The sequence below is a fragment of the Artemia sp. Qi Xiang Cuo genome, chromosome 9, assembly GCF_049724085.1.
Source record: "Artemia sp. Qi Xiang Cuo chromosome 9, ASM4972408v1, whole genome shotgun sequence".
Classification (NCBI taxonomy): domain Eukaryota; kingdom Metazoa; phylum Arthropoda; class Branchiopoda; order Anostraca; family Artemiidae; genus Artemia; species Artemia sp. Qi Xiang Cuo.
Window position 1 is genome coordinate 1,469,118 of NC_142802.1, and position 27,840 is coordinate 1,496,957.

General features: G+C 35.0%; 1 protein-coding gene across 6 annotated transcripts in view; it reads right to left on the reverse strand.

The window, feature by feature from the left end:
* The window catches only part of LOC148948206 (serine/threonine-protein kinase DCLK1), a 177,750-nt gene that overhangs the window by 63,805 nt on the left and 86,105 nt on the right, over positions 1–27,840 (reverse strand). For all 6 annotated transcript variants that reach the window (XR_016142213.1, XM_089094203.1, XM_089094199.1 and 3 more), the window contains exons 3-5: positions 21,970–22,047; positions 15,107–15,203; positions 11,290–11,409 (exon numbers count right to left, since the gene is read on the reverse strand). Coding sequence is in view for 5 of the 6 variants with exons in the window: in XM_089094203.1 (XP_088950329.1) it covers positions 11,290–11,409; positions 15,107–15,203; positions 21,970–22,047 (295 nt within the window). In the remaining variant the exon portion in view is untranslated. The remainder of the gene's footprint in view (positions 1–11,289; positions 11,410–15,106; positions 15,204–21,969; positions 22,048–27,840) is intronic.

Here is a 27,840-nt window from a genome sequence, read left to right on the forward strand (position 1 = left end):
CCTTCTCCCCTCAACTGCATCCGATAAAAATTTGAGATAGCCATTTTTTTAAAAATAGTTGAAAGGTAAGATAAAAAAATCCGGTGTCGACATAACCACCCAGGGCCCGAGGGCAGCTACTGTAAGTTATGCACTGGGGGCACATACGGCTCTTATGGACTGGATTCTCGTATAAACTTCAGGGCGAGCTGATTTGAATGGAAATTTAAAGTTTTAGTTCAATTTTTATGAGTCAAAAGAGATCGGAGGGCCCCAAGCCCCAACGCCCCTTTTCCCCCAAACCCATCCGATACAAATTTTGAGATAGCATTTTTTTTAAATAATTCAAATGTCAGGTAACGAAACTCCGGTGTCGACACAACCCTTCAGGGCCCGGGAGGGCAGGCATTGTAAGCTATGTCCTGGGGCCGTATATGGTTCTTATGAAAGGGATGCTCGTATAAACCTCAGAGAGTGCTCATTTGAATGGAAATTATAGGTTCTAGTTCATTTTCTCAGAGTAAAAAAAGATCGGAGGACAACTAGCCCCTCCCGCCCTCCACGCCTTTGGGTTTATCGGATGGATAAACCCATCTGATATTAAATTTCCGGGGTCACCACAACCCCCCAGGGCCCAAGGAGAGGCGTTGTAAGTTATACTCTGGGGATATATATGGTTCTTATAGAAGGGATGCTCGTATAAACTTCAGAAACGGCTCATTTGATTGAAAATAGGAAGTTCTAGTTCACTTTTAAAGAGTCAAAAGAGACCGAAGGGCAATTAGCCTCTCCCCAACGCCCTTTTTCCCTAAACCCATCCGTTAATAATCGTTACATAGCCTTTTTGTTAAAAAATAGTTCATACATCAGATAAGAAAAACTCCGAGGTTGACACAAATCCAAATTTTCACCTTGATATTGTTACTTCGATACCAGTTTTGATACTTTGATGAACATTTGATCTTTTTCTTAAAGTTTGATTTTTAAATAAGGAATTTTCAAAAACTTTGAAACTTTTTGCAATCAAAAACGAACAAAAATTAATTAAAAAAACTTTCCGAAAAATAAGTTTTTAAAAGAAAAGTAAAGGCCATTTTAAACTTAAGCCCAGCAGATACAAATACCTGTTAAAATTCAAACTCAAAACGACTAGATATTACTATTAAAGCATAAATGAAACCCAAAACGAACAGAAATTAAATAAACAAACATAGCCTAAAACATACAACAAGTAATAATATAAATGAATAAATATATCTTAGAGTGAGTAATGCTTAGATTTAATATGAAAATCAAGCTTAAACGAAAAAGAAATATTTTGATATTGAAGTATAAATGAAACTTAAAACAAACATAAATTAAATAAACAATCAATGTAAACAAACATACAACAGATATTCATATAAATTAATAAATAAATCCTAAAACGAGTGAAACTTAAATTGAAATGCAAATCAATCTTGAAATGAACAAAAATCACTACAAACAAGAGTTTGGGTATCACCTCCTTCTCTCACTGTAAAAGTCTAAAACCTACTGCGTCATTGGCGCTTTACGAAAACTATATGCGTCTTGAAAAGTCTTAAAAAGTATAAACAACATCAAATTGCATATTTGATGAGTAATAATGTTAATTGTTGAAAAATTCATCAGTTCAAGAATTTATTTTACTGTAATTTTATCTTTATTTTCAATGCTGTAAGAACTGGAAAAGAAAATATATGTAATATAATTCGTTTTCAAAGCCATAAGGCTTTTGGTTTTTATTTACAGTTAAGGAAGGGGGCAGTATCCAAACTCTTGTTTGTAGTGAAACTATATTTGTCTTCAACAACTTTAGAAAGAACTAATAAATTAAGCTGAATATTTGATGTATAATGATATTAATTGCTGAATGGTCATCAGTTCAAAATTTTACTATAATTGTAATGTTTATTTTCAATATTAAGTACAAAAGAAAATATTTGTCAAAATTGGTTTTCAGTAAAGCGCCAATGACGCAGTAGGTTTTAGACTTTTACCGTGAGAGAAGGAGGCGATACCCAAACTCTTGTTTGTAGTGATTTTTGTTTGTTTCAAGCTTGATTTGCATATTAAATTTAAGCATTACTCGCTTTAAGATATATTTATTCCTTTATATTATTACTTGTTGTATGTTTTTTACTATGGTTATTTATTTAATTTCTGTTCGTTTTGGGTTTCATTTATTCTTTAATAGTAATTTCTGGTCGTTTTGAGTTTGAATTTTAACAGGTATTTGGATTTGCTGAGCTTAAGTCTAAAATGGTCTTTAATTTTTTTGGAAAAACTTGTTTTTCGGAAAGTTTTTTTTTTAATTAATGAATAAGAAAGAGGTATGCAAAAATCCCGAGACCCAGAAGACAGTAGTATTTTTAAATCTCCATAATAATTTCTGACTAGTTCCTGATTTTTCTTTCTTCTTAGAAGACAAGTTGCATTTGTGCCACACAATCTTATGTGTTTAGTTGCCATAGGGCAGTGTTTCCCAAGGTGTGGTACGCGTTCCCAAACGGGTACAAGAAGAGTTTGGTGGGGATATGTGTTGCGCTGGAGTTAGGTGGGAACTTAAACCTGCACTGTGCAAGGAACAGATTATTGGACGTGCAACCGCAGTTTAGATTAATATTAACAACTAGAGAACTAAATTAAGGCGATCTGTCGTCTCAACACAAACAATTTCATTCTTCTCATTCACCCAAAAAAACTTTATGCATAACATAGCTTTAATCTATGCTTTGTTGAGCGATTTATTAATACATTTTAATTACTACTAATATATATTATTTTTTTTTTGAAAGGGGTACTCAGTAATACAAAAATTAAAGAACAGGGGTGCTACGCCGAAAGCTGGGAAAAGATGTCGTAGGAACAAACCCATCCAAATACTGTAACAAAAAAATATTTTACAAGCGTGCAAGTTAAAAATACAAGTTTCTTAAAACACTCAAAGGGATTAATCACTCCAGTTTTCTCACAAGTTCCAAATTTCAAGATAATTCTGTATAGACCCTCAGGATGTGTTAAGAGAACTCCCATCTTCACAACACCAACACATGCTGCAGACGCAATCCTCAATATGTCCCTATTTTCCGTCATTACCTCTCTTATCTAAGAATAATAATTCTTAGATCCGGAGAAAATTATAAGTTTTGATTTACTAATATTCGAATTTTGCTTATTAACCCTTAGCCAAGAATTCATAAGTTGTAGGCAATTAACCAGCGTTGTTTCTAATAAAAAATTCAGTCTTGGCTGTAATCAAAATGATGTTATTATCAGCAAATAAAGGTGTAGAAACTACTGGTAAAATTGTCTACCATATCAACAAAGCAACATTATCAACCGAGAAAAGTTCCGACTATTTTAACTAAAAAATAAAATTAATGATAATTACAATGAAAAGAGGGGCATAGACAATTAATTGAAGTTGAAAATATTGTTTTTCTTTCGACAAGTAAACAGTTACAGTCATAACCATGAAATAAACTTTAACAAAAGGAAAATTGAAAAAATCGAGAATAATATCTTAATGAAAATTTTATGAGAGGAGCACAGAAAATCGATGCAAGTTATACCTCTGAGGTGAAATTAGAAATTTGCATAAGCCACTTATGCCTCCCGAGAAGCTAGATTTGTTTCAACTACAGAATCAAAATTACAATTATTTACTCGTATAAGAAAAATTCATCAGTTCAAAAGACAAGAGCATAAACTAAATTGAGGTTGGAACTTCTGTTTTTCTTTCCATGGGTAGAAATTTTTAGAGACTAAGAAGTCTCATGAGAATAAAGTAATTTATCTTGATGAAAATTTTATGAGAAGAACTAGGCGAGAAACAGATAATCGATGGAAACTTTACCTTTAAGATACAACTAAAGTGTGCTTGTCTATACCTCCCAAAAATCTGGAATTAAAAGATTCAGCCGCTGAATTAAAAATGAAATTAGTGGTGGATGAACTGGAATTAAAAAAAAATTTCTTTTGACGGTTAATAAAGGGATAATGTTACTTTAAACCATCAATTTTATCTTAAAGTAATATTTTTCTTCCCTTTTTTCCCGTCAAAAAAAAGTTCTAATTCAAATTAATCGTCTACACAGCAGTTTTTTCAGAATGAAAACGATTTTGTAGAGCCACTAATAGTTGCGATTTCAATTCACGAGTTTAATAATTTAATTCTAGCTTGGGAGAGATCAGCATGTGAATTTTTAATTGAATCGTAAATGTATTTTAGTCGACATCTCACCAAGTTCTTCTCATAAAATTTCCATCAAGGTTAATTACATTATTCCCATTTTCGTTAAAACTATTTCACGACTTTATATTTAACCTTTTCTCTCCGTTTCACTTTTCATCCCGTTTAAAACCCTTTTCACGATTGTGTCAGTAACTTTTTATATTGTCGAAATAAACAGCAGAAGCTTTAGTCCGATTTTAACGTCTCTATGGTAATTTTTTCGCTTAGAATTGATTTATAAATAAATAAAAAATCATTGTCACAAATAGTTCAAAGCTTTCTCAAAAGTTTCAAAAATCTAGCGTTATGTCAGTGAAAGAATTGTACGAGTATCAATTCTGAAAAGGCTATGAGTTAGATAAAATCGAATTCCAATTCCATTTTCACAGGACCAATTTTGGCCACAGATTATGGCCACCGACTTGGCCACACTAATAGTTCAAACGGACTGAAGAGGGAAACACCGTTGGAGCAATGTAGATGAAAACTTCACTTGAGGAACTTTTTCGGAAATAGAAAACTTGCAGAAATTTTACCTTTAGAGTGAAAACAAAAATTACACACTTCTTACAAAACACAAATGGTAATTCCTGGTACAACAACAACGGCGTACCAGTTCTCTGGTAAAAAAAAAAGGTCTACCATTTCTAGAAGAACCAATATAGAGATATTGAATTTAAGCTGGAACTTCTATTTTCGATGAGTAAAAACTTAGGGGCAAAGTTATGAAATAGTTTTAAACATAATGACAAGGAAAACCTTTGGGAATATTGGAACTTATCTTGACAAGGCTTAATCCTGTATACCTGATTGGAATCTTGTAACTTATACTTTAACAGAGGGACTTAGCGTGGAATAAATAGATACAAAAATATGGAAATAATCTTCAGGAAAAGATAAATTTACCTGCTTAAACAACATGAGACGGCAGAATTTTTTCAGCGAATTGCGTAAAATAATAAATGTCAGACACGTAACCGAGATCCATTCCAGGAAAGGGCGAATTCATTAAATAACCCAAAAACAGATAAGTTATTAACCCGGGAAAATCTATCAGGCAAAATCAGGAAAAATCTTAATATTTGAAGAAGTGATTGGCCCAGGGATATCAACCTCTCACTGTGTGCATATCTGGTGGTTATGGAACAATTTCGGTTCGTGAATAAAAATAAAATATAACAGATTTTAAATTGGTGAGAGCTTTTTTCTTAGAGGGGACACATTGAAAGAGAAAGTTTTTGTATGGTTATTTTTCTTGATGAAATTTTGTATAAGGAAGTTAGTAAGTAGCGAGAAACAAATGAAAAATTATCTTTGATTTATAAACAAATATTCTTTGACAAACCTGCTAAAACTATACCACAGGATGAAATTAAAAATCTGTTTTTTTTTTCAGAAGGATGCGGTATTTTATTCCATACGAAGGCTGAAATTAAACAACAAACGCATTTCTCTAAAAGATTTTTTAACACTTCGTAAAAACTGAAAGAAAAATCAAAAATTATTTTTATATTAATATCTCCATAAACTGTTTTTTTGTAATGTCATATTCTTTCATAAAAAGTAAACGACTGAAACCCAAGTTATTTTCTTAACAAATTCCTAATAAAATTTGTATTTCTATTGTTTTAAAACAATAAATTAGAAAGATTTTAGCCCGAGGTATTTTCACACCAATTTTTCAATAAATCCACTATGTTTCGCATTTCTCTAATAATTGGAAAAGGTAAGAACCAAAGCTCTTTTTTTCACTTTAAGAATTTGGTGAGTTAATCATGTTAAGACATTGCAAAGTTTTGTAATTAAGAACACTGGTAATTATGAAATAATTCTTATTTCTTTCGAAAGTACCAATAGATCTTGAAATTGGGGAGAAAAGTTTTCTTTTAAAGGGCAAAACATGAAGACAAATCGATAAAATAGTTTAAACAGAAGGAGAAATAAAATGTATTTTCCTTAAATAGCAATTTCAGTGAGGAACTTAGGGAGAAATAGGAAACCGAAGTTAATATGATCTTTAAGATTAAACAAACAAGCATAAAATTCGCAGGATGCCTAACTACGGAAAATATGAATTTTAACCACCACAGGCTTCACATCATAAGAAATTGTAGCCATAGAAAAATTTCTAACCTTTAAAAGAAAATAACATACATTAAAATGAACAGATATTCGCATTTGCTGGAAATATAGGTTTCACCTACGAAGTGAACTTCTACACAAAAATAATAAGGATCCTATTACTTGAGATTCTTCTTAGCTCGATTTACTTTTGCCATCACATCTACCATTCAAGTAGGCTATTTGAAAGATATCACCGAGGGTCAAATCTATATATTGAGGTCAAGTATAGCCCAGGGATAAGAAAAAAAGTCAGCCAAGTCAGGGATGCAGAAGTCAAATGCAGCGTTGCCACATCAGTATTGCCAATTCCTATAATCACTATGCCTCTTGTCTGCGCATTGTTGTTGTATAAAATCCGGGTCAAGGAGACTAGTTCTTGGAACCCGCTGATCTTGAGAAAAACGATCCGGGTCTCGCAAACTCACTGTGGGTCATGCTCTTGGTGTCACCGATTATTTTGTTTGGAAGAGGGGTCACCACCGTGAACCTGAAACCTTAGCCAGAGTCGACCCAGCTCTAAATAGTTACCTAGAGAAATATGGGGAAGCTAACAGGAAGGGTTGCAAATGCACAGAATGGATGCCCCGAGCTCCCTATTGCACTTCCTGGCTGAAGGAAATGAAACAGATATCAAGACCACCAGTTTGGACTACAAGTCTAGTACCGTTTCTTGACCAACCTTACCTATTAGGTTCTTGGTGTGGAAAACCAAGAGCCTTAATCCTTAATTTTAGGGTTCAACCTGTCTTATGACAAAAGAAGAGTTTACAAGAAAAGAGGTGAAATAGGTTTAAACTGAACGAGAGTTGAAAGGTGCCATATTTCGCCCTGACTAGGGTTTTATGAAAGGATCTTGGCAAGATGAAGAGGAAAAAAATAATAAAAGGAAAACGAAAATACCCAACTTTAAGATAAAGTGGTTGAGGAAAATCAACCATTTTATCAGCTAAAAGTTTAAAACGGTAAGAGGTGTCCACAAGAATGAAAAACAAACCTGAAAATAAAAGTCCTACTGAGCAGAATTTTTTTTTTAACAAGACTAGAAATTAATATCTGTCTTCAGTTTGATTTAATCATGGATTAAGTGAGAAATGGCTTTTTGGTTTTTTCATTGAAAAAATATCAAAAGCCCATCCGCCCCTAGATTTTGAAAATATATTTTTGCATCCCCTCTTCCTAATTTTCGTGAATTAGCCTCACAGTGTATTATAGCATAAGTGTAAGCATTATATATATATATATATATATATATATATATATATATATATATATATATATATATATATATATATATATATATATATATATATATATATATATATATATATATATATATATATATATAAAAAAAATATATATATATATATATATATATATATATATATATATATATATATAATTAACAGTATTATAGTAATATATGCTATTACAATATTATACGTATAAGTATTATAGATAAATATTATAGATGCAAGGATACTAGGAAATAAATTCAACCATTTAGTATCCAATAAGAGAGATCCACACGAATTTTAAGTAGCAACAAGGGCTTCTTGAGAGAGGTCTTTTATCCTATCGATCATAACCATAAAAATCGTTCAAACAGCATTATCATGTTCGAATGCACTAAGGGCTTTTAAAAAAAAGCTGTTAAAGATACTATTATGTTTATGCCTCAAGAAACAAAAGAGGATTCAGACATTTAGGGCTTCCGTCTTATAAACGATCAATTCTTGCCGTCAGAGGAAATCTACGAGACCAGATGCGAGACTTTGACAAAAGTTTTTGCCTCGAAAGCAAATCGTCATCGCTAGTGGAAAATGGGCTCAGTTAGTAGCATCTTTGTTTTGAGGGAAATATCCGTTTTCCAGACAAAATTCCTGATCATTCACTTGCGCGCAATACAAGTCTTGACCCCGCAGAATTCCAAAACTGTGCAACAAACTTCCAATAAAAGGGCGTAGATACAACAAATTGTAATAATCTATTAATAGGAGGTGTGGCCACTGGAAAAAAGGCAGGAAAATGCAATTTTTAGGAACGGCCTTGAGTGAATAGCCTCTGTTCTGACGAGTGTTTACATGTGAACAGTCAAAAAAAAAACTAATGTTTAAGTGAAAAAATTGTCTTTATCAACTTGCTTTCGTGTTATATTTCGCTATAGATATATTAATAATCTTTTGCTCCAATTTGGGTCACGAGAACACCATGACAGAGAAATTTGTTTCTCGTAATTTTTCCTCTTTTTTTAAATTGAGGATTTTCCTTAGAAAAGCTATTTTCAACGAAAATACCAAAATAGGTACTTTTGTTAATCTAGGAGACAATTACCCCCTCCCCCCATCAATTGGCACCTCCTAATCTCATGACACACATGCCTAAATTCCTCTATTTGAATTACTGTTCTAGAAATGAGTCAGTCATCTTAAAGTCAGCTATCTTAAAGTATAGCGATATATATCCAACCGATTAATACACATTAAATGTGTATTAATGTAAATATGTATTAATATGTAAAAATACATATATAAATATGTATTAAATATGAAGTAAAAATGGCAGATGAGCCATTTACATACGTCCATCAAATGGACCCACTAGTAAACATAATTAGTTTTGCTAGCTGTTATACTAATTTGGTATTTAAACTCAGTAGATAATTTATAACTTATCCATTACAGCTCTAGCCCCAAAATTGTTGCTTTGTTTGTTCTTTTGGGTATACTGCAACAGATCAGAGGTGCTTCGAATCCTTCAAAAAGCAGTTAAGATTTTCATCGGCATTAAATAAATCGGTGCGAGTTATATGTTTGACTCAATTAGAACTAGTGCCAAAGTCTGTAAGTCACCCTTTTTTCTTTGAAGTCTTATTCTTTTTTGATCTCATTTCTTAATGTAGACCGAGTTTCAATTAACTCCGTTAAAAGTAATCTATATATATAATACCATATCTATCAAGGTAGTTGCCCAGGACGGCGGCCAATCGTTTATCTTCAACTGTGAAAATAATCGTGTGACGTCATATAACGAATACTCGAAATCAAGCAAGTATTCAGTAATAGAAACCTAATAAGTTTAGCTGCGGCTAGGCAGAGTACTAGGTCTGGGCAGGGAGGGCAGCTGTCCCCCTAGTTATCCTGTCATCTGACATTAAATTTCTTTTATTCTACATTTATACACGTCTGTGGTATACCTTATCCCCCCCCCCCATTTTGAGACCTAAAACCGCTACTGCAGCTAGTGGATCGATTTGAAACTTCAAGGAAAAAAATTTTAGAGGGAGGGAGCAAGAGGGAGGGAGCAAATCTTACATTTGGCCAAGGGGACAAAATTAATTTTCATCAATCCTCACAAGAGAGTATACGCTTGTTCTTTTTTTTCTTTTTGTTGGTCGTCCAAAAATCAACTGAATTTTTTTTTTTTGAACAGTACGTATCTGCCCTACCGTTATGAAAGCTGTTTGAAATGAAACACTTCATGGGATGTGGTATAGAAAATTTGGCATAGTACCAATAATGTTATCCCTTAATTCACGAGTGCATGTGTGACCTACGTAATGTGCAAGTCATAACAATAATCGTAAAAAATAAAATAATTAAAATAGTAATAATGAAAAGTATTAATACACATTCAGGCATTAAGTCTCGGTCCCAAAACTCCACTAAACCGAAATGAAGTTAGTTTTACAATAAAACTGAAGATATCACTTTCAACGGCGTCATACAAAAAAAGGAGAAAATCAGCGTTGATTGTAATCTGTTTGGATACAAGGGCGTAACAAACAGTTTTTTTGTAAAACGAAGGTGCTGCTATAATTTTTTTCGAAAATAACTAAGAACATTAGTATTGCATTAGTGTTCGTCTTAATGATAAATATTTTACATAAAAGATTTTCCTCTTGAATATCAGTGTAGACAATTTTTGGAGTTACGAGGAGGAGGGGTTCACAGAATATTCACAACGGTATCTTATCTCTCATAGTACTCGTATATACAAAAAGTAATAGTAGTCTATTTCTATTCAATTAGCTTTAATACCTAAACCCCATTTTTATAGCTTTCTCCTGAAGTCAAGATATGACCTTATACTTGATTTTTTATTCGATTTTTTCCTCTTGTTTCGACAGAAAGTAAGCACTTTCTAAAAGCCCTCTTAACTTGTTACTTTTGATGGGATGACTTTCAGTATTTTGAAGGAATACAAATACATTCTAATGAGCATTCAACAATTATAAGCTTGCATAATTCAACATCTCTCATGCCCACACGAAGCTTCTAGCTATGACTCATCCAAGTTAATAAAATTTTTATAGTTAGAAATACAATATTTCAAGGAAAACAAGCTGGCATCAACAAGTTTTACTCAGAGAGGTGGTTCTGAGCTCTCTTGCACCCGGGGCAAAATCTTGATTAGTGCCCTCCTGTCTCCCGAAAATTTTCAGGCCAAATTAAAAAAAAATTCTTTTTTTAACAAAATTTGAATAAAAAAATCACAAAACAAGTAAAATTTAAAATTACAAAATAATTATACATGTTAGATAATTTATTTGAAATTTTGCACCCCTAAAATTTCTGTGACCAGGGCAAGTGTCCCCTCCATAAAACCACCTCTGATTACTCATCGCTTCTCGTAGAACTTACGCACTAGCTGTACGCTTGTATGTTCAATTTAATCATACTGAGCAGCACTTCCTTGGAGGGAAAGAACTACTTTTCATTCATATTCACTAACAACTCTATTCAGATTTACATCCTGATTTCAACTGCTATTCAGATACATAAGCAAGGGTGGTTTCAGCCCCTCCCAGAAACCTCAAGATTTTCAAATAATTTAAATAAAGTAATCCAAGGTGACAAACATTCCTTAAAGTACATGTATAGACTTTCAAGGGTCAGGTGATGTCTTTCGTCTTTAAAGATCTCACTCACCATTGGCTGCAGGACTTAGTTGTCTGCCGCGTGAAGGTTGTACAGATATTATTCTTCGACTTTTTTCAGCTGATCCAGCACGTCTGTTGTTGGTCCCATATAAGGATACTGATTTCAGCTCTAGAAAAAAAAAACTTCAACTGTAGAACGAACTTGGCAAAAATAAAATAAAGCATGGAATTCTAATTTTATTTTCTATTTTTAGTTAATTTGAAATCCTACTTTTTTAGACTCCTAAATTTTTGGCTCTGTCCGCTTTTATACCCACATCAGCCGTTTGGTTTTGGATGAATCATACTGATTTTTGTACGTAGATTGCTGTTTTTGTTAAATAAATATATCATCATATCCAATTTTACAGAATCGATAAGGCCTATTCACAATGAGATTTTACAGTTCACCAGATTTTACTTATAACGAATTTTTGTAGAATTTTTCAGCCCAACAGAGTATTCTATGATTGGCTCAAATTAGCGCTAGCTAAACATTCATACTAATAAAACTCATTGTGAATGGACCTATACTGAAATACTGGAACGCATATTGAAAAGATATCTCGGACATCAGAAAAAATTTCGTTCTTTAGACGTCGGGCTCCAATGTCTTATTTTTGCTAGGAAAAAAACTAAATTTCTTAAATGATATTGCACAGTATTTACCAAACTGCTATGAAAAACACTAATTTAGTCTTCAACCGGGAGAACCGACGCCGAAGTAGAAATCGCGAAAACAACACGATTATACAAGTAAAGAACAATTAAAACTAAAAAAAAAAAACAAGCATTAGAGACCACCCATTTTACCCGAAAAAGGTACTAACAATATATTTACTTCACATAAGTAAGACTGGAAAACACACAGGGCCAAAAAATTGCCAAAAACATGATTTGTGACAACACCCTTTTATTTCAGCTGTCCTCGGCCACAACTAAGTATCTAAACAAAAAGAAGATTTTGACAAGAAGTCGGACTTTCCCAACCCTGCAAGGCCAATGGCAAAGTCAGGAATTACCAATCCGCTTTCCTTTCTCAGATAAGGCATAGTATCTACAGGGGTTAAAAACGGATTCCACTGGTTTTTCACAGCCAAAACGTAGTACAAACATAGTAGAAAAAAAAATAATATCCAGCAGAAAACAGAGTGACAAAACGCGAAAAAAAACAGCATTCGGAAAACCCACGAATCTTCATCTATTTCTCCCGTTCCAAACTTGCAGCGAATTTCTATTTAGTGATCTTCTCAGAAGCTTAGGGTAGGAAAATTTGTAGTAGAAATTTCCTACTAAGATTCACAATGGTTTTTAACACAATGGTTTTGGACTTCTTGATTGCAATACTAACCTCAGATATGTAATAAACAATCAGAAATCCTTATATACTTAGTTTTGGTGGAAATCGAACACTATTTGTGGCCTATATAATGTGTTTTGACTTTTTACTGATATATTACAATATATAAGTGAGAATCTAACACCATTTCTAAAATATGTGCTGAAAGTTCTTTTTAATCGAGGGTTCTATATTTCACTTTTGCCTCAGATTTAAAACCAGCAAGCCCAGGAGCACTTATGTATTGATTTCGGCGAAAATCACACACCATTTCTGGAAAATATAATCAGCACGTTTTTATTTTTGACGTCAATATTGCAATCCTAGCCGGATATAACAGTCAAAAAGCTTCAGAATCCTTAAAAACCAATGTTGGTGGAAATTAAACACCATTTACGAAATCTACACTCAGGTTTTTCATGTGGGATAGTAATGTTGTAAAAATCTTATAAAATTAGGATTTAATTAGTAAAAACCGTCCCAAAATAATATCTAGCTGATCGTGAGCCGAAAAAGTACAAAATGTCTATATGTGCGAGAGTGGGGAGAGGAGGTGTTTGACGAAGAGGGGTAACAGGCCCATGAGCCCTCAAATCGCACAGAATGATAATCCTTACATGGGTGCGATGCTCATAAAGTGTGCCATGCCCACCATTTGTATACATTCAGGCTACTCCACGTGCTTTGGTTTTGAACACTAATATGGTAATAGATCAGGAGAGTCAGATAAGTACCATTTTTGGTAGCTAACACTATATTTATGAAAGATGTACTCAATGTGTTTTGGTTTTGAAAAGCTATATTTTGATCTTCATTATTTTAATGATCAACGTTTAATCGTTAACATTATTTCCTAAATAATATCTGAATTACGGTGAGTCGAAAGAGATGCAACAGGCTCACATTTCCTAATTTGGGACTGATGGATATTGAGGGGGTGCGGGCCGAATGAACTCTTCAGTAATACCAATTGAAAGTACTTGTATGGTTCTGACTTCAAAAAGATATAACATGTCCTACTTTTTATCAAAATATGCCTATGAAGCTTCTGCTTTATGTGGGATAGTTTCCTAATTGGGAGCTATAATCCATGGGACAACTCACGTATTGTTCACCCCACTCCAAAGGAACATTTTCGTATCTTTTGGGTTTTCTTATTAAAAAAAACTATCTCTAAACTCTAATCTAATATTGTTAGTGGCTGTGGGTGTCCCCAGGGTCAAAACGGGTGCCATGTTTCCATCAATCGGTTTCGGTCTTTAAAGGAGAAGTACAACTTTCAATTTCCGATTGAATGAACCATCTCTCAAATTTCTGCAACCAGTCAGTATAAACATGTCCACCTTTCTACTAAAATGTATCTATTAAGTCTATGTTTTAAATTGATTATTTGCATAATTTTTCCAGGGGCTGAACTAATCATGTTGCCCCTAACGGCACATTTTTTGTGCATTTCAGTCGTTTGTTTAAGTTAACATCTTAGGTTTTGGTGCAATGTTTTTTAAGCCTCAATGGGGCGTTGAAGGGGCGGGATGTTAGCTTTTAATCTATTCCAGATCTTAAAAAGCTTAACAGAACTCAGAATTATGACAGAATGAGCTCGTTCTAACTTTTCTGCGTTCTACATGAACCATGCTGAAAATAAGGGGAAAAATATATGGAAGACCCATCATTCTTTACAAATTCAACGCTATTGCGCTGAATATGGAAGATGCATACACCCCTCTATATTAGTCTGATTAAGTTCTAAAAGGGAGGCGATCTAGTATATAATAAAGCTCTTATGTCGTTTATTGTCTTTTTTCTTATTTTGGGCTCGAACCTTTCACATTCCCCTGAAAAGGGCAGGTCCTTCTATAAACTTTTTTTTCGAGAGGGAGGATCTATCCCCTATGTGGACAAGATCGACTATAAGATATTTTAAACCAATCCCCAAGAGCTCACGTAGAGCTTTCAAGTTATAGCCTAGGCAAATTTCCTGTATTTTAAGGATTTTACTTTGATATCTAGGGACATCATAGGCCACCCTAGCCCATGCCAGTTAAAATCGCAAAATGTCGTGTAGGCTAACATTTTTTATGGTACAAATCATACACGGTGTTTTTCCTGGGAAGGAGTCCTCTCCGTCCTCCTTTGTGGGCAGGTATGGTAAAATGCACAGGACCAGTCGATCCTGCGCCCTCATTTTAGTATTTCTTGGAATTGGCCTCAGTGTGGTAAAAATAAATGTCACATAATATCGTTTCAAATATTGCAACAAAAAAAATGGAGCCAGCAAACAAAAAGACAATAAGTTTCTGCTGATACAAAGAATTCAACAGGAGAGATACAAGATATGCAAAGATAAACACAAAAATATATATATATATGAATAAAACACAAAAATACAAGAGAAAGAGAGATAGAGAGGAGAGGAGAGAGGAGAGAGAGGAGATAGGACTTTGATCGAGGAATGATTACGGTAAAGCCATCAAGCAATTCTCCTTACCATCAAAAGTCAGATCAAAGTCTTCAAGGCAGTGCTTTTCATTTCCATAAGCTACAAAAATCATTGCTTCTTGGAAAAAGTCCTCCAGACTTGTAACCTGTAGGAACAAAAAGTAATAATAATTGAAAGCATAAAAGATTCTATTTCTAGTACGTTAAATGTATATTCTTGCAATTACCTCAATGGGCTTTTAAACAAATGCCAGAACCACTCTTCATGGCTGAAAGAATGTTAGGTTAGACAGGCACAGTACCAGAATATCTCTTCATGACGTAAAAAGTTACCCACCACTGAGACCACATTTTGATATAGTCCATCACTAATTTTCATAAGTCATTTTAAATTTTTAAGGATTATTATTTGCGTCTTGTTTTAATAACTAACAGATTTTTTTTTTTTTTTTACATTTGACGATAGAGATTATTCATTCACTTTTCGTTCGAAAGATCTACTTGTTAGAAAAATCAGTTTTATTTTTGCCTCCTTTCTTTAAAGCCTTGAACAAAAACACAAGTGACTCGGCTGAATACTTTCCTGTTTATTCGGAACTGCTGAGTTTCATATGGCGTTTTGTCTCAAATTTTGCTTAGTTCGCACAAGCGAATTTACATTATCCCGGAACTATAGCACTTGGAATTTTATCACGAGGCATAATATGTTAATTCGATTCTCCAGGAGTTTGAGCAGAGTTCGTACGTGCCTGCTATAATGACTTCGGAAGAATGAATTGGAAGTAGTTAGGAAGAAGCAATCCAGACTACTTAAATAAAAAAAAATCGGTTAGAAGCGAGAGTTAATCTAACTCCCAGCACTCAATTTCAGAGAAAATATCTAACCCTCTATTTATCAAAACTTTAATGATAACTGGCACAGATTCTTTTGAAGAGGCTAGATTTCGTAGCTTATGTTGGATTAAATTCTTCAATTAAATTATCTTAATTTAAAAGGTAAAAATTAACTAAAATGGTTGAACCATATGGGGTGTAAGAACGACTTCAGACTAATAATTTTATTTTGGTAATTAATGATTCCCTCATTTTCTCCGGCATTCATTCGTTATTTTGTGGTAAGCACGCAGGATTGATCTCTGTTTGGTAATACGGGTCCTGATGTTCAACCCCAGCTGCTGCAGGATCGACTGGGAAAGGGACTAGTCGGTTAAATAGATTTTTGCGAAACATCTATGGATGCCCTACGCGCCATACAATGACCCAGGAGGAACTAACTACTTGGGAAATTCACTGATATTAGATAGTTTTAGCGTAATAATGCCCAGCAAAACAATAATATTTGCATGGCTTATATCCCATTCAAAGGAATACACATACTTAAAAATAGCTAAAAAGAATCTTAGGGGAAAACTAACAGATTCTTGGGATCATTTTCGGTATAGCATCAACTGTGATCCTCACAACAAAATTAAAAAAATTGGAAGAGATTGGTGCAAAATAGGAAACTTGACCTCAAATTGCATGATAGACTATGTAGGTTGAAGAGTCGCGATTTCATTTATAAGGGCAAGTTTTAAACATGATATTAGAGGAAGGTGATGGAGGGAAAGGGGTATATTAAGCTTGTTAAAATTTAGAAAGCAGTTTATTAATATGTTTAGTTTGAATGACACAAGAGATTATGCTTGTGTAATGCTTTGTAGTATTGAGGCATAGAACTGAAATTACAAGAAGCAGAACTGGAGATGCAATTGGCAGGGTCAACAACTCGAAGTCATGCCACCGATGTCTCATGGTGACAAGCCTGCTCATAGTATGAATCTAGTATGAATCAGCTCCAGTATGAATCTAGCTCCTGTACTGTGAAGACCAAAATATGAAATAGATAGCTATCCTAATTGAAAAACATTTGAGTGAATGAAAGGATTAGAATTATGCAATTACTGAATACCTAAACTCTAGTTGATTTAAAATAAATTTTTCTTTAAAAAAAACGTTATTTGGTTTTACCGGGGGGTAGTAGATCACCCCTCTTTCGCTTCATTATCGTTTAATGATGTTTAAAAAAAAAAAAAAAAATTGTTTTAGGGCATATCGCAAAATTATATAATGAAGATTACAGTAACTCAAGTCAATTTAGACCAAGCTAATTAGCTCCAAAACGAAAAATTATACCGAGTACTTAGTAAGCAGGCTGATTTAATAACTGCAGTTAACAATTTGTCTTCTGAAATACAGGAGTTAAAGAATGAGGCTTTAGAAAGAGATAGAAAAAAAGCCGAATTAGAAAGGTTACGGTAAGAGAAAAAGCAGAAGAACTTGTTGCTCGAGCGTAAAATGCAACAAATTGAAGTGAAAGAAAGAAGTTCAAACTTGATCATACACGACTTACCGACGGATATTAATCCAAATCAATCCCTTGAAGCTCACGTGAAAGATCTACTTAAGAATACCTTAAAAATTGAGTCATCTTTGTCAATTAACAAATGTTACCGCTTAGGTGGAAAAACTGTTAATATAACGAATAGACACCGTAATCAAAGTCAGACACGTAAACCGGCAGTTAATCCAGTGCTAATTAGGCTCAAGAATGAAGCTGAAGCGTATTTAGTTATGCAAAACGTATCCAAGCTTAAGGGCTCTGGAATAAGAATTCGCACGGACCTTCCTCCAGCACTTAACACTTTACGCACAGGATTCCTCACTAAAGCAAAAGAGATGAAGGAGTCTGGAATGATTTTTGCTTCTCGGGTTAAAAATAAAGGAACCCACGTATGGCTTGAGATAAAAAAAAATTGTTCGGTGATATGGGAGAGAGCTGATCAATAACTGAATTGGATGGTAGTAATCTGAGTGTTGATTTATATGATTTTGTGGAGTATTTTGTTATTTTGTGTTTAGTGGTCTGGTTGTAAAGTTATTTGATAATTTATGATCGTTTGAGGATCATGATTATCTTATTTTTGGAGGCCCGTTCGCAAAAGTATCATAATGATTATTATTTGTTTTTTTCTTACTTTGTTTTTTTTTTTTATAAAAACTGTTATATTTAATTTCTTTACTTTGTGCTACACTATTCCTGATTTTTCTTATATAAGGTTTTCATGTTATAAAGTTCTAGCTTTTTGTTTATGTTTGTCTCTTTCAGATGAAGTTCTGGTTACAATTGTATCTCCTTTAACTCTCCGTATGGTTGGTAAGTCACTTTTTGTCAATAAGTATACCCAGCATCGAGATAATGGATAATAGAATTCGTAATTTTGAGGAGCACCCCCTTGATTTAGGTAAAATATTTGAGAATTTATGCAATGATGATGATGTTTTTGATGTGATGGTTCATTCTATCCCAAAAAATAAATATCTACTCCCCACCCATGTTTTAAATAAAGGCTCTAATTTTAGAATGGCATTTTTGAACTGTTGCGGGTTACTAAATATTTTTGATCAAATATCCCTGTTTATTTCTCATCATAATATAGATGTGTTCGCCTCTTGTGAAACATTTCAAAATGATTCGACAAAGACATTTATTAATAAACAGGATTATGCTTTTTTTCATAAGAATCGGATTGATAAAAAACAGGGAGGGTTAGGTTATTTCATTAAATCAACAATTCAGTCAGATCTGGTGAGTGAATTTGATCACCTATATCTTGAAATGGCGTTTGAATTTTTGGCAGTTAAAATAGATGTAAATGGTATGAAAATTTTGTGTTGTGTTTTTTACCGGCCTCCAAGTTCTCCTGCTTCAAGATTCATGGAACTTCTTGATGATCTTGTGCTTATTGCCTCGAAAAAGTATCCAAAAATAGTTTTTATGGGTGACTTTAATATTGATTTATATAATTCTAATAATTCAAGTGGTAATTTCCACAGAATATCTTCAGACGGGGCTGACTTGTTATCAGTTTGCTTATCCGGTGGTCTCTTACCAGCTTATGGAGTCCCAACAAGAATAACGAAAGATTCTGCTTCCCTTATTGATAATTTGTTTACGAATCTGGAACTTAAGTCTAGTGATGTGGTTATTGAAGATTTTTCAGACCATTTGATGCTTGTGACCGACTTTCACTTGATTACAGAGTTTAATAGGCCTACTAAAAAAAAAAAAATGAGGAGGACAACTAGAAACTACTTAAGTAAACTTACAGTATTGCTTTCTTCAGGTGACTTTCTTCTTGTTTAGAATGTTCAGACCCTGATTATGCTGCTGACTGTTTTGTGAATCAGTTTAAAGGTTGTTTCAATAATGCTTTCCTCTCCGTCAAATATCAAGAAGAAATAGTATAAAGCCGATTAAGCCTTGGATATCTCCTGGATTGCTGGTATCAATAAAAAATAAAAATCTATTATATAAGGCATACTTAATGCATCCATATGAAGTTAAATTAGCTGAATTTCGAAGATACTAAAATTATTTAACAAAAATTTTAAGATCAGCAAAAAGTCATTACTTCACCGAAGCATTTGTTGAAGCAGAAGGGTCCCCCAAGAAGACATGAGAAATAATTAATAAGTGCTTAGGAAAACATAAGACCCATGATCTTCCTGATGAATTAATTGCTGAAGATGGAACTAAACTGGCTATTGGGAAAGTGGAAGTTATCAATGCATTAAATATACACTTTGCAAAAATTGGCGAGGAAACCGCGTCAACTGCTGGGAACAACCTGGCACATCATCTGGATAATGAAACTGGAGAGGACTTTCAATCATATCTACCCCCGTCTCTCAGTTTCTCCATTTTTCTTACTCCTGTAACCCCAGATGAACTTTTACTTACAACAAACCTTTTTAAGAATGGATCTTCGCAAGGGACCGATGGGTAATTGACTAATCTGATTAAGTGCATAGCACCAAATATTGTAAACCCGCTTTCCCATGTGTTCAACCTCTGTTTTAAAACCGGAAGATTTCCTTCTTGTTTCAAGTCTGTAAGAATTATCTCTTTGTATAAAGGAGGAGACCCAAAGAACCCAACAAACTCTCGGCGGATTTCGATCCTGTCTACTTTTGGGAAATTGCTTGAAAAGTGCCTATATAACCGTATAGTCAGCTTTCTAATGAGATCTAAATTTTTTAGTCCGATGCAATTTGGGTTCCGGAAGTCTCATGCTACTGAGCATGCGATTATGGCAATGACTCAGTTTGTTCATGACACCTTCGACAATGGTGATATTCCTGCTACAATTTTTATTGACATTAAAAAGGCATTTGATACGATTTCCCATAAAATATTTCATACTAAACTTGATAACTGCGGCATAAGAGGCCCAGTTAATGACTTAGTAATGTCTTACCTAAAAAACCGAAATCAGTATGTAGACGGAGGTGACACTTCTTCCTCATCAGTATCTCAATCTCAGTCAGTCGGAGTCCCACAAGGCTCTATTTTGGGTCCACTCCTATTTCTTATCTATGTTAATGATATCAGTAATAGCATCAATGATATTGGCCTTAACATATTATTCGCCGATGACACGGCATGCAGTGTCAGCAGCCCCGACTCTAGATCGTTGAAGCTTAGGTTGGAATCAGCACTGTCGAGGCTTCTCTTATTGTTTTCGAGAAATAAATTGACTATTAATTGTACTAAGACAAAATACATCATCTTTTCTCGTACTGGGAAAACAGCACCGGAAATTATGATGATTAATATTCAAAGCCTACCCATTGAAATTGAAAGAGTTGATGATATTAAATATCTCGGGATAATACTGGATTCAAGTTTACCATTTAAAAGCCATGCAATTTATCTTTGAATGAAACTGGCAAGAAATATTGGAATGATGAATCATCTGAAATTTGTTCTGCCGTTTTTTGCCCTGAAATCTCTTTATCATTCTCTAGTGCATTCATATATAAATTACTGTCCCATTATTTTTTTGAATACTTTTAAAGCTCATATTCTTCCTCTTCAGAGGCAACAAAATAAAGCTCTGCGTCTATTGAAAAATTTCCTGCCTAGCCCGTTTTCTTACCCATGTAAATCGTCAACAAAAAGTATGTATCAAATTTGAAATATCCTTCCACTCGATCTTTTCTCTTCTTTCCATTCTGCTCTTTATATGATTAAACACGTTCAAGGTCTTTTTCCTGAGTATTTTTATTTGCATAATAATTTTTTTCAGGATGATATTCAGGTTTTGCATGCATATTGGACCCGTGACAGTTATGTAGTCCGTCAGGCTTGATTAAAATCTGAAAGGTCCCGTTTTTCACCAAGGCATAGTCTTATATATAATTGGAATACATTTCATAGTTTTATTGATTTGAATAATTCGTTAGTTAATAATAAAATTAGATTAATGAATCATTTAGTTACTAATTATTAATTTGATTAATTTTTTGGGGTGGATACTCCTCATTTCATTTTATTTATTTGGTTACTTTGATTTTTTGCGGATTTTGTTTGTTGTTACCGTACGGAGAGTTGAAGAGCAATCTTTTTATTACGGTATCTGGAGATAGTATTTGTTATTTATTGTTGAGTGTATATAAACCCACACACGAGTTATTCTCACTGTGGGTAATTAATTTGATAGTTTTGTCAAAAATTTTTTTTATTGATTAATAAAGAACTTGAACTTGAACTAGTAAGAAGAATTGTATAAATGTAGTCAATAAGACTTCTTTTCAAGTGTTTCAGCTCAAATAACCGGCCTTTTGTCAACAAAATACACACTCAGAGCTGCACCCAAGAGATGATTCTCCAAAAAAAAAACAGTTTTCAAAAAGGTTATAATACTATGCCCAGAAAAAACTAGTTTTCGTGGTTCAAACACGGCCAAAGGCCCGAATATTGAAACTCAAACAAAGACCCGAGTCCTAGTCAAAGACTCGGAAATTCACTTGTTGCTTTTTCGACTAAATAACTTTTTGCAAGCAGCACTTCAAATAATTTGAATTTACCTGATGACCAGCCAGAGAAAACACCTTCCGAACTGCTCCGCTATCAGGTTTAATGGCAGATGTTATGTCCCGCATCACCTGCAATTAAAGTACATGTAAAACCACAAGCGATATTTAAACAATTCACTGAATATGAAAACTATCATGTCTCGTGGAAAAACAGTTCAAGCATACGAAAAATAATATTAATCATGAAAAAGAATTAGTGCTCATGCCCTAAATAAATATTAGGGAACTTAGCTAAATATATGCAGTAGCCGGTAAAGACGATATGACACACATCGCAAGATAAAAGTGGGTGCACTTATTTTTTTTTTCTTTAAGTTCAAACTTGTCCTTCATGCTTGGTAGATCATTTGATTTTATTTTTGCTCATTTTTTGTTTAATGGAGTTCTTTACTTTTCTTTGAAAAACTTATTTTGTGGAAAAAGTTTTTTAATTAATTTCTGTTCGTCTCATATTGACATAGTCTTTTCGGGGAAAAAGAAAATAACACTTTAAATCTTTTCGTTTTTCAAGACTTTATAGTTTGGCCTGCTATTTTTATTCCGAAGAAAACCGTTCAGCAATTTATAACAACATACACCCTTTAAGAAATCTGGACACAAATATTACTGTTTAATGTAGTTTCATACCTCCTCAAATTGACATGAAATGAATAACTTGATACAATTCGCAAAAAAAATTTTTTTACTTTCTTTGACAGCTTGGATACACTAACGCTATTTTGATTTGATTAGATTTTAAGAGCAGAAATAGCCCCAAAAGTTTGGACATGATACCCTCAGTCGTTCTTGGGATACTGCTGAGATGCCTTATTGGGAATTAGCATTATCACAGTGCATTTTGATTTAATCTTAAGGCAACATTTAGTTTTTAAACATAATAGGCAAATGGGAGGGTGGGAGTGGAAGGGGGATTATTTGCCCTCCAATCACTTTCGACTATTTAAAAGGGCATCAGCCCTTTCTATTTTCAATCGAATGAGCCGCTTTCGAAGTTCCCACGACGACTCCTTCGATACGAAGTGCAATGGTCTAAACAACAGCAACAACAAAAAATATCACTAATCACTTTCGACTATTAAAAAGGGTACTATCCCTTTAAATTTCGATAGAATGAGCCCTTTTACAAGTTTCTAGAACAAAGATTTACATAAAAGGCTAGTTGGCCTTTTAGTTACTTTTAGTTACATAGTTTACATAGGGGGCTAGTTGCCCTCCAATCACTTTCGACTATTAAAAAGGGCACTAGCCCTTTGAATTTCCAATCGAATGAGCCTTTTTTGAAGTTTAGACGATAACACCTTCTATGCCCCCAGGGCATAACTTATAACTCAAAATTGTTATTGGATGTGTTTGAAGGGAATGATGGGCGTAGGGGGGGGGGGCTAGTTGCCCTCCAATCACTTTTGACTATTAAAAAGGGTACTAGCCCTTTGAATTTCCAATCGAATGAGCCTTTTTTGAAGTTTCTACGACAACGCCTTCTATAAAAACCTTATATGCCCCCAGGGCATAACTTAAAACCCTTGCCCTGGGGGCAGTGGGGGAGTGTCCACCTGAAAAAACATATTTTCTATCTGGAAATCAACTACGCTGAACAAAATGGCTATCTCAAAAGTTTGATTGGATGTGTTTGGGGGAAAGATGGGCGGTGGGGGGGCTATTTGCCCTCCAATAACTTTCGACTATTAAAAAGGGCACTAGCCCTTTGAATTTCTAATCAAATGAGCCTTTTTTGGATGTTTCTATGACACCACCTTCTATAATAACCTTATATGCCCCCGGGGCAAAACTTAAAACCCGTGCCCTGAGGGTTGTGGGGGAGTGTCCTCCTCAAAACATATTATCTATATAGAAATCAACTACGCTGAAACAAATAGCCATTTCAAAAGTTTGATTGGATGTGTTCGGGAAAATGATGGGCGTGGGGGCGGGGGGGAAGGCTAGTTGCCCTCCAATCACTTTCGACTATAAAAAAGGATACTAGCTCTTCGAATTTCCAATCGAATGAGCCTGTTTTGAAGTTTATACGACGACGCTTTCTGCTAAAACAATCTTTTCCACTAGGTCATAACTTAAAAGCCTTGTCCTGAGGGTTCTGGGGGAGTATCCTTCTCAAAAACATATTTTCTATCTGGAAAAAAACTACGCTGAACAAAATGGCTAAATCAAAATTTTTATTGGATATGTTTGGGGGAATGGTGGGCGTTGGGAGGAGGCTAGTTGCCCTCCAATCACTTTCGACTATTAAAAAGGGCGCTAGCCCTTTGAATTTCCAATCGAATGAGCTTTTTTTGAAGTTTCTACGACAACGCCTTCTATAAAAACCTTTATTTGCCCCCAGGGCATAACTTAAAACCCTTGCCCTGAGCGCTGTGGCGGAGTATCCTCCTCAAAAACATATTTTCTATCTTGAAATCAACTACGCTGAACAAAACGGCTATCTCAAAATTTTGATTGGACGTGTTTGGGGGAATGATGAACGTGGGGGGGGGGCTAGTTACCCTGCAATCACTTTCAACTATTAAAAAGGGCACTAGCCCTTTGAATTTACAATAGAATGAGCCTTTTTTGAAGTTTCTACTACAACACCTTCTAGAAAAACCTTGCATGCCTCTAGGGCATACATTTCAACCCTTGCCCCGAGGGTTATGAGGGAGGATCCTCCTCAAAAACATATTTTCTATCAGGAAATCAACTACGCTGAACAAAATGGCTATCTCAAAATTTTGATTGGATGTGTTTGGGGGAATGCTGGGCGTGGGAGGGGGCTAGTTGCCCTCCTATCACTTTCAACTATTAAAAAGGGCACTAGCCCTTTGAATTTTCAATCGAATGAGCCTTTTTTAAGTTTCTACGACAATACCTTCTATGAAAACCTTATATGCCCCCAGGGCATAACTTAAACCCTTGCCCCGAGGGTTATGGGGGACTGTCCTCCTCAAAAAGATATTTTCTTTCTGGAAATCAACTACGCTGAACAAAATGGCTATCTCAAAATTGTTATTGGATGTGTTACAAATAGCGACGAAGACCACACTGCCTTTCCATCATAAACAAATAAGAAGAACAACAGGGAAATTGTTTTATACAAGACAGTGGAACGCAACTTTAAATGAATATTTCGACCCTATATCCAAGGGCCGTCCTCAGCAAAACAGACGAAGAGAATAAAAACACTATAAAATAACATATTTTCTATCAGGAAATCAACTACGCTGAACAAAATGGCAATCTAAAAATTTTGATTGGATGTGATTGTGGAAATGATGGGCGTTGGGGGGGGGGGCTAGTAGCCCTCCAATCACTTTCGACTATTAAAAAGGGCACTAGCCCTTTGAATTTCCAATGAAATGAGACTTTTTTGAAGTCTCTATGACAACACTCTATAAGAACCTTATATGCCCCCAGGGAATAACTTAAAACCCTTGCCCTGAGGGTTGTGGGGAGTGTCCTCCTCAAAACATATTTTCTATCTGGAAATCAACTACGCTGAAATAAATAGCTATCTCAAAATTTTGATTTGATGTGTTTGAGGGAATGATGGGCGTGGGGGGGGCTAGTTGCCCTCCAGTCACTTTTAACTATCAAAACGAGCGTAAGCGCTCTGCATTTCCAATCGATTGAGCCTTTCGTGCTATTTCAATAATAATACGTTCTACGGAAACCAGATATTCCCTCAGGGTATAACTTACAATCCTGGCCCTGAGGGTTTTAGGGGTTTTTCCTCCTCAAAAATATATTTTATATCGGGAAATCAACTACGCTGAACAAAGTGGCTATCTCAAAATTTTGATTGGATATGTTTGAGGAAATGAAGGGCGGGGGGGGGGGGCTAGTTGCCCACCAATCTCTTTCGACTATTAAAAAAGGGCACTAACCCTTTGAATTTCCAATCGAATGATCCTTTTTCGAAGTTTATACGACAACGCCTTCTATAAAAACCTTATATGCCCCAGGACATAACTTAAAACCCTTGCCCTGAGGGTTGTGGGGGAACACTAACGCTATTTTGATTTGGTTAAATTTTAAGAGCAGAAGTAGCCCCGAAAGTTTGGACATGATACCCTCAGTCGTTCTTGGGATACTGCTGAGATGCCTTATTGGGAATTAGCATTATCACAGTGCATTTTGATTTAATCTTAAGGTAACATTTAGTTTTTAAACATAATAGGCAAATAGGAAGGTGGACGTTGAAGGGGGATTAGTTGCCCTCCAATAACTTTTGACTATTAAAAAGGGCATCAGCCCTTTCTATTTTCAATCGAATGAGCCCCTTTCGAAGTTCCCACGACAACTCCTTCGATACGAAGTGCAATGGTCTAAACAACAACAACAACAAAAAATATCACTAATCACTTTCGACAATTAAAAAGGGTACTATCCCTTTAAATTTCGATAGAATGAGCCCTTTTACAAGTTTCTAGAACAAAGATTTACATAAAAGGCTAGTTGGCCTTTTAGTTACTTTTAGTTACATAGTTTACATAGGGGGCTAGTTGCCCTCCAATCACTTTCGACTATTAAAAAGGGCACTAGCCCTTTGAATTTTCAATCGAATGAGCATTTTTTGAAGTTTAGACGATAACACCTTCTATGCCCCCAGGGCATAACTTATAACTCAAAATTGTTATTGGATGTGTTTGAAGGGAATGAGGGGCGTAGGGGGGGGGATAGTTGCCCTCCGATCACTTTCGACGATTAGAAAGGGCACTAGCCCTTTGAATTTCCAGTCGAATGATCCTTTCCTGAAGTTTCTACGAAAACGCTTTCTATAAAAACCTTATATGCCCCCAGGGCATAACTTACAACCCTTGCCCTGAGGGCTGTGGGGGAGTATCCACCTGAAAAAAACATATTTTCTATCTGGAAATCAACTACGCTGAACAAAATGGCTATCTCAAAAGTTTGATTGGATGTGTTGGGGGGAAAGATGGGCGGTGGGGGGGCTATTTGCCCTCCAATAATTTTTGACTATTAAAAAGGGTACTAGCCCTTTGTATTTCCAATCAAATGAGCCTTTTTTGGAAGTTTCTACAACAATACCTTCTATAATAACCTTATATGCCCCCAGGGAATAACTTAAAACACTTGCCCCGAGGGTTGTGGGGGAGTGTCCTCCTCAAAAAGATATTATCTATCTGGAAATCAACTACGCTGAAACAAATGGCTATCTCAAAATTTTGATGGGATGTGTTCGGGAAAATGATGGGCGTGGGGGCGGGGGGGAAGGCTAGTTGCCCTCCAATAACTTTCGACTATCAAAAAGGATACTAGCCCTTTGAATTTACAATCGAATGAGTCTGTTTTGAAGTTTCTACGACAACGTCTTCTATAAAAACCTTATATGACCCCAGGTAATAGCTTAAAACCTTTTCCCTGAGGGATTTGGGAGAGTGTCCACCTCAAAAATATATTTTCTATTTGGAAAAAAACTACGCTGAACAAAATGGCTAAATCAAAATTTTTATTGGATGTGTTTGGGGGAATGGTGGGCGTTGGGAGGAGGCTAGTTGCCCTCCAATCACTTTCGACTATTAAAAAGGGCGCTAGACCTTTGAATTTCCAATCGAATGAGCTTTTTTTGAAGTTTCTACGACAACGCCCTCTTTAAAAACCTTATATGCCCCCCCCCAGGGCATAACTTAAAACCCTTGCCCTGAGGGCTGTGGCGGAGTATTCTCCTCAAAAACATATTTTCTATCTGGAAATCAACTACGCTGAACAAAACGGCTATCTCAAAATTTTGATTGGACGTGTTTGGGGGAATGATGAACGTGGGGAGGGGGGAGGGCTAGTTACCCTCCAATAACTTTCGACTATTAAAAAAGGCACTAGCCCTTTGAATTTCCAATAGAATGAGCC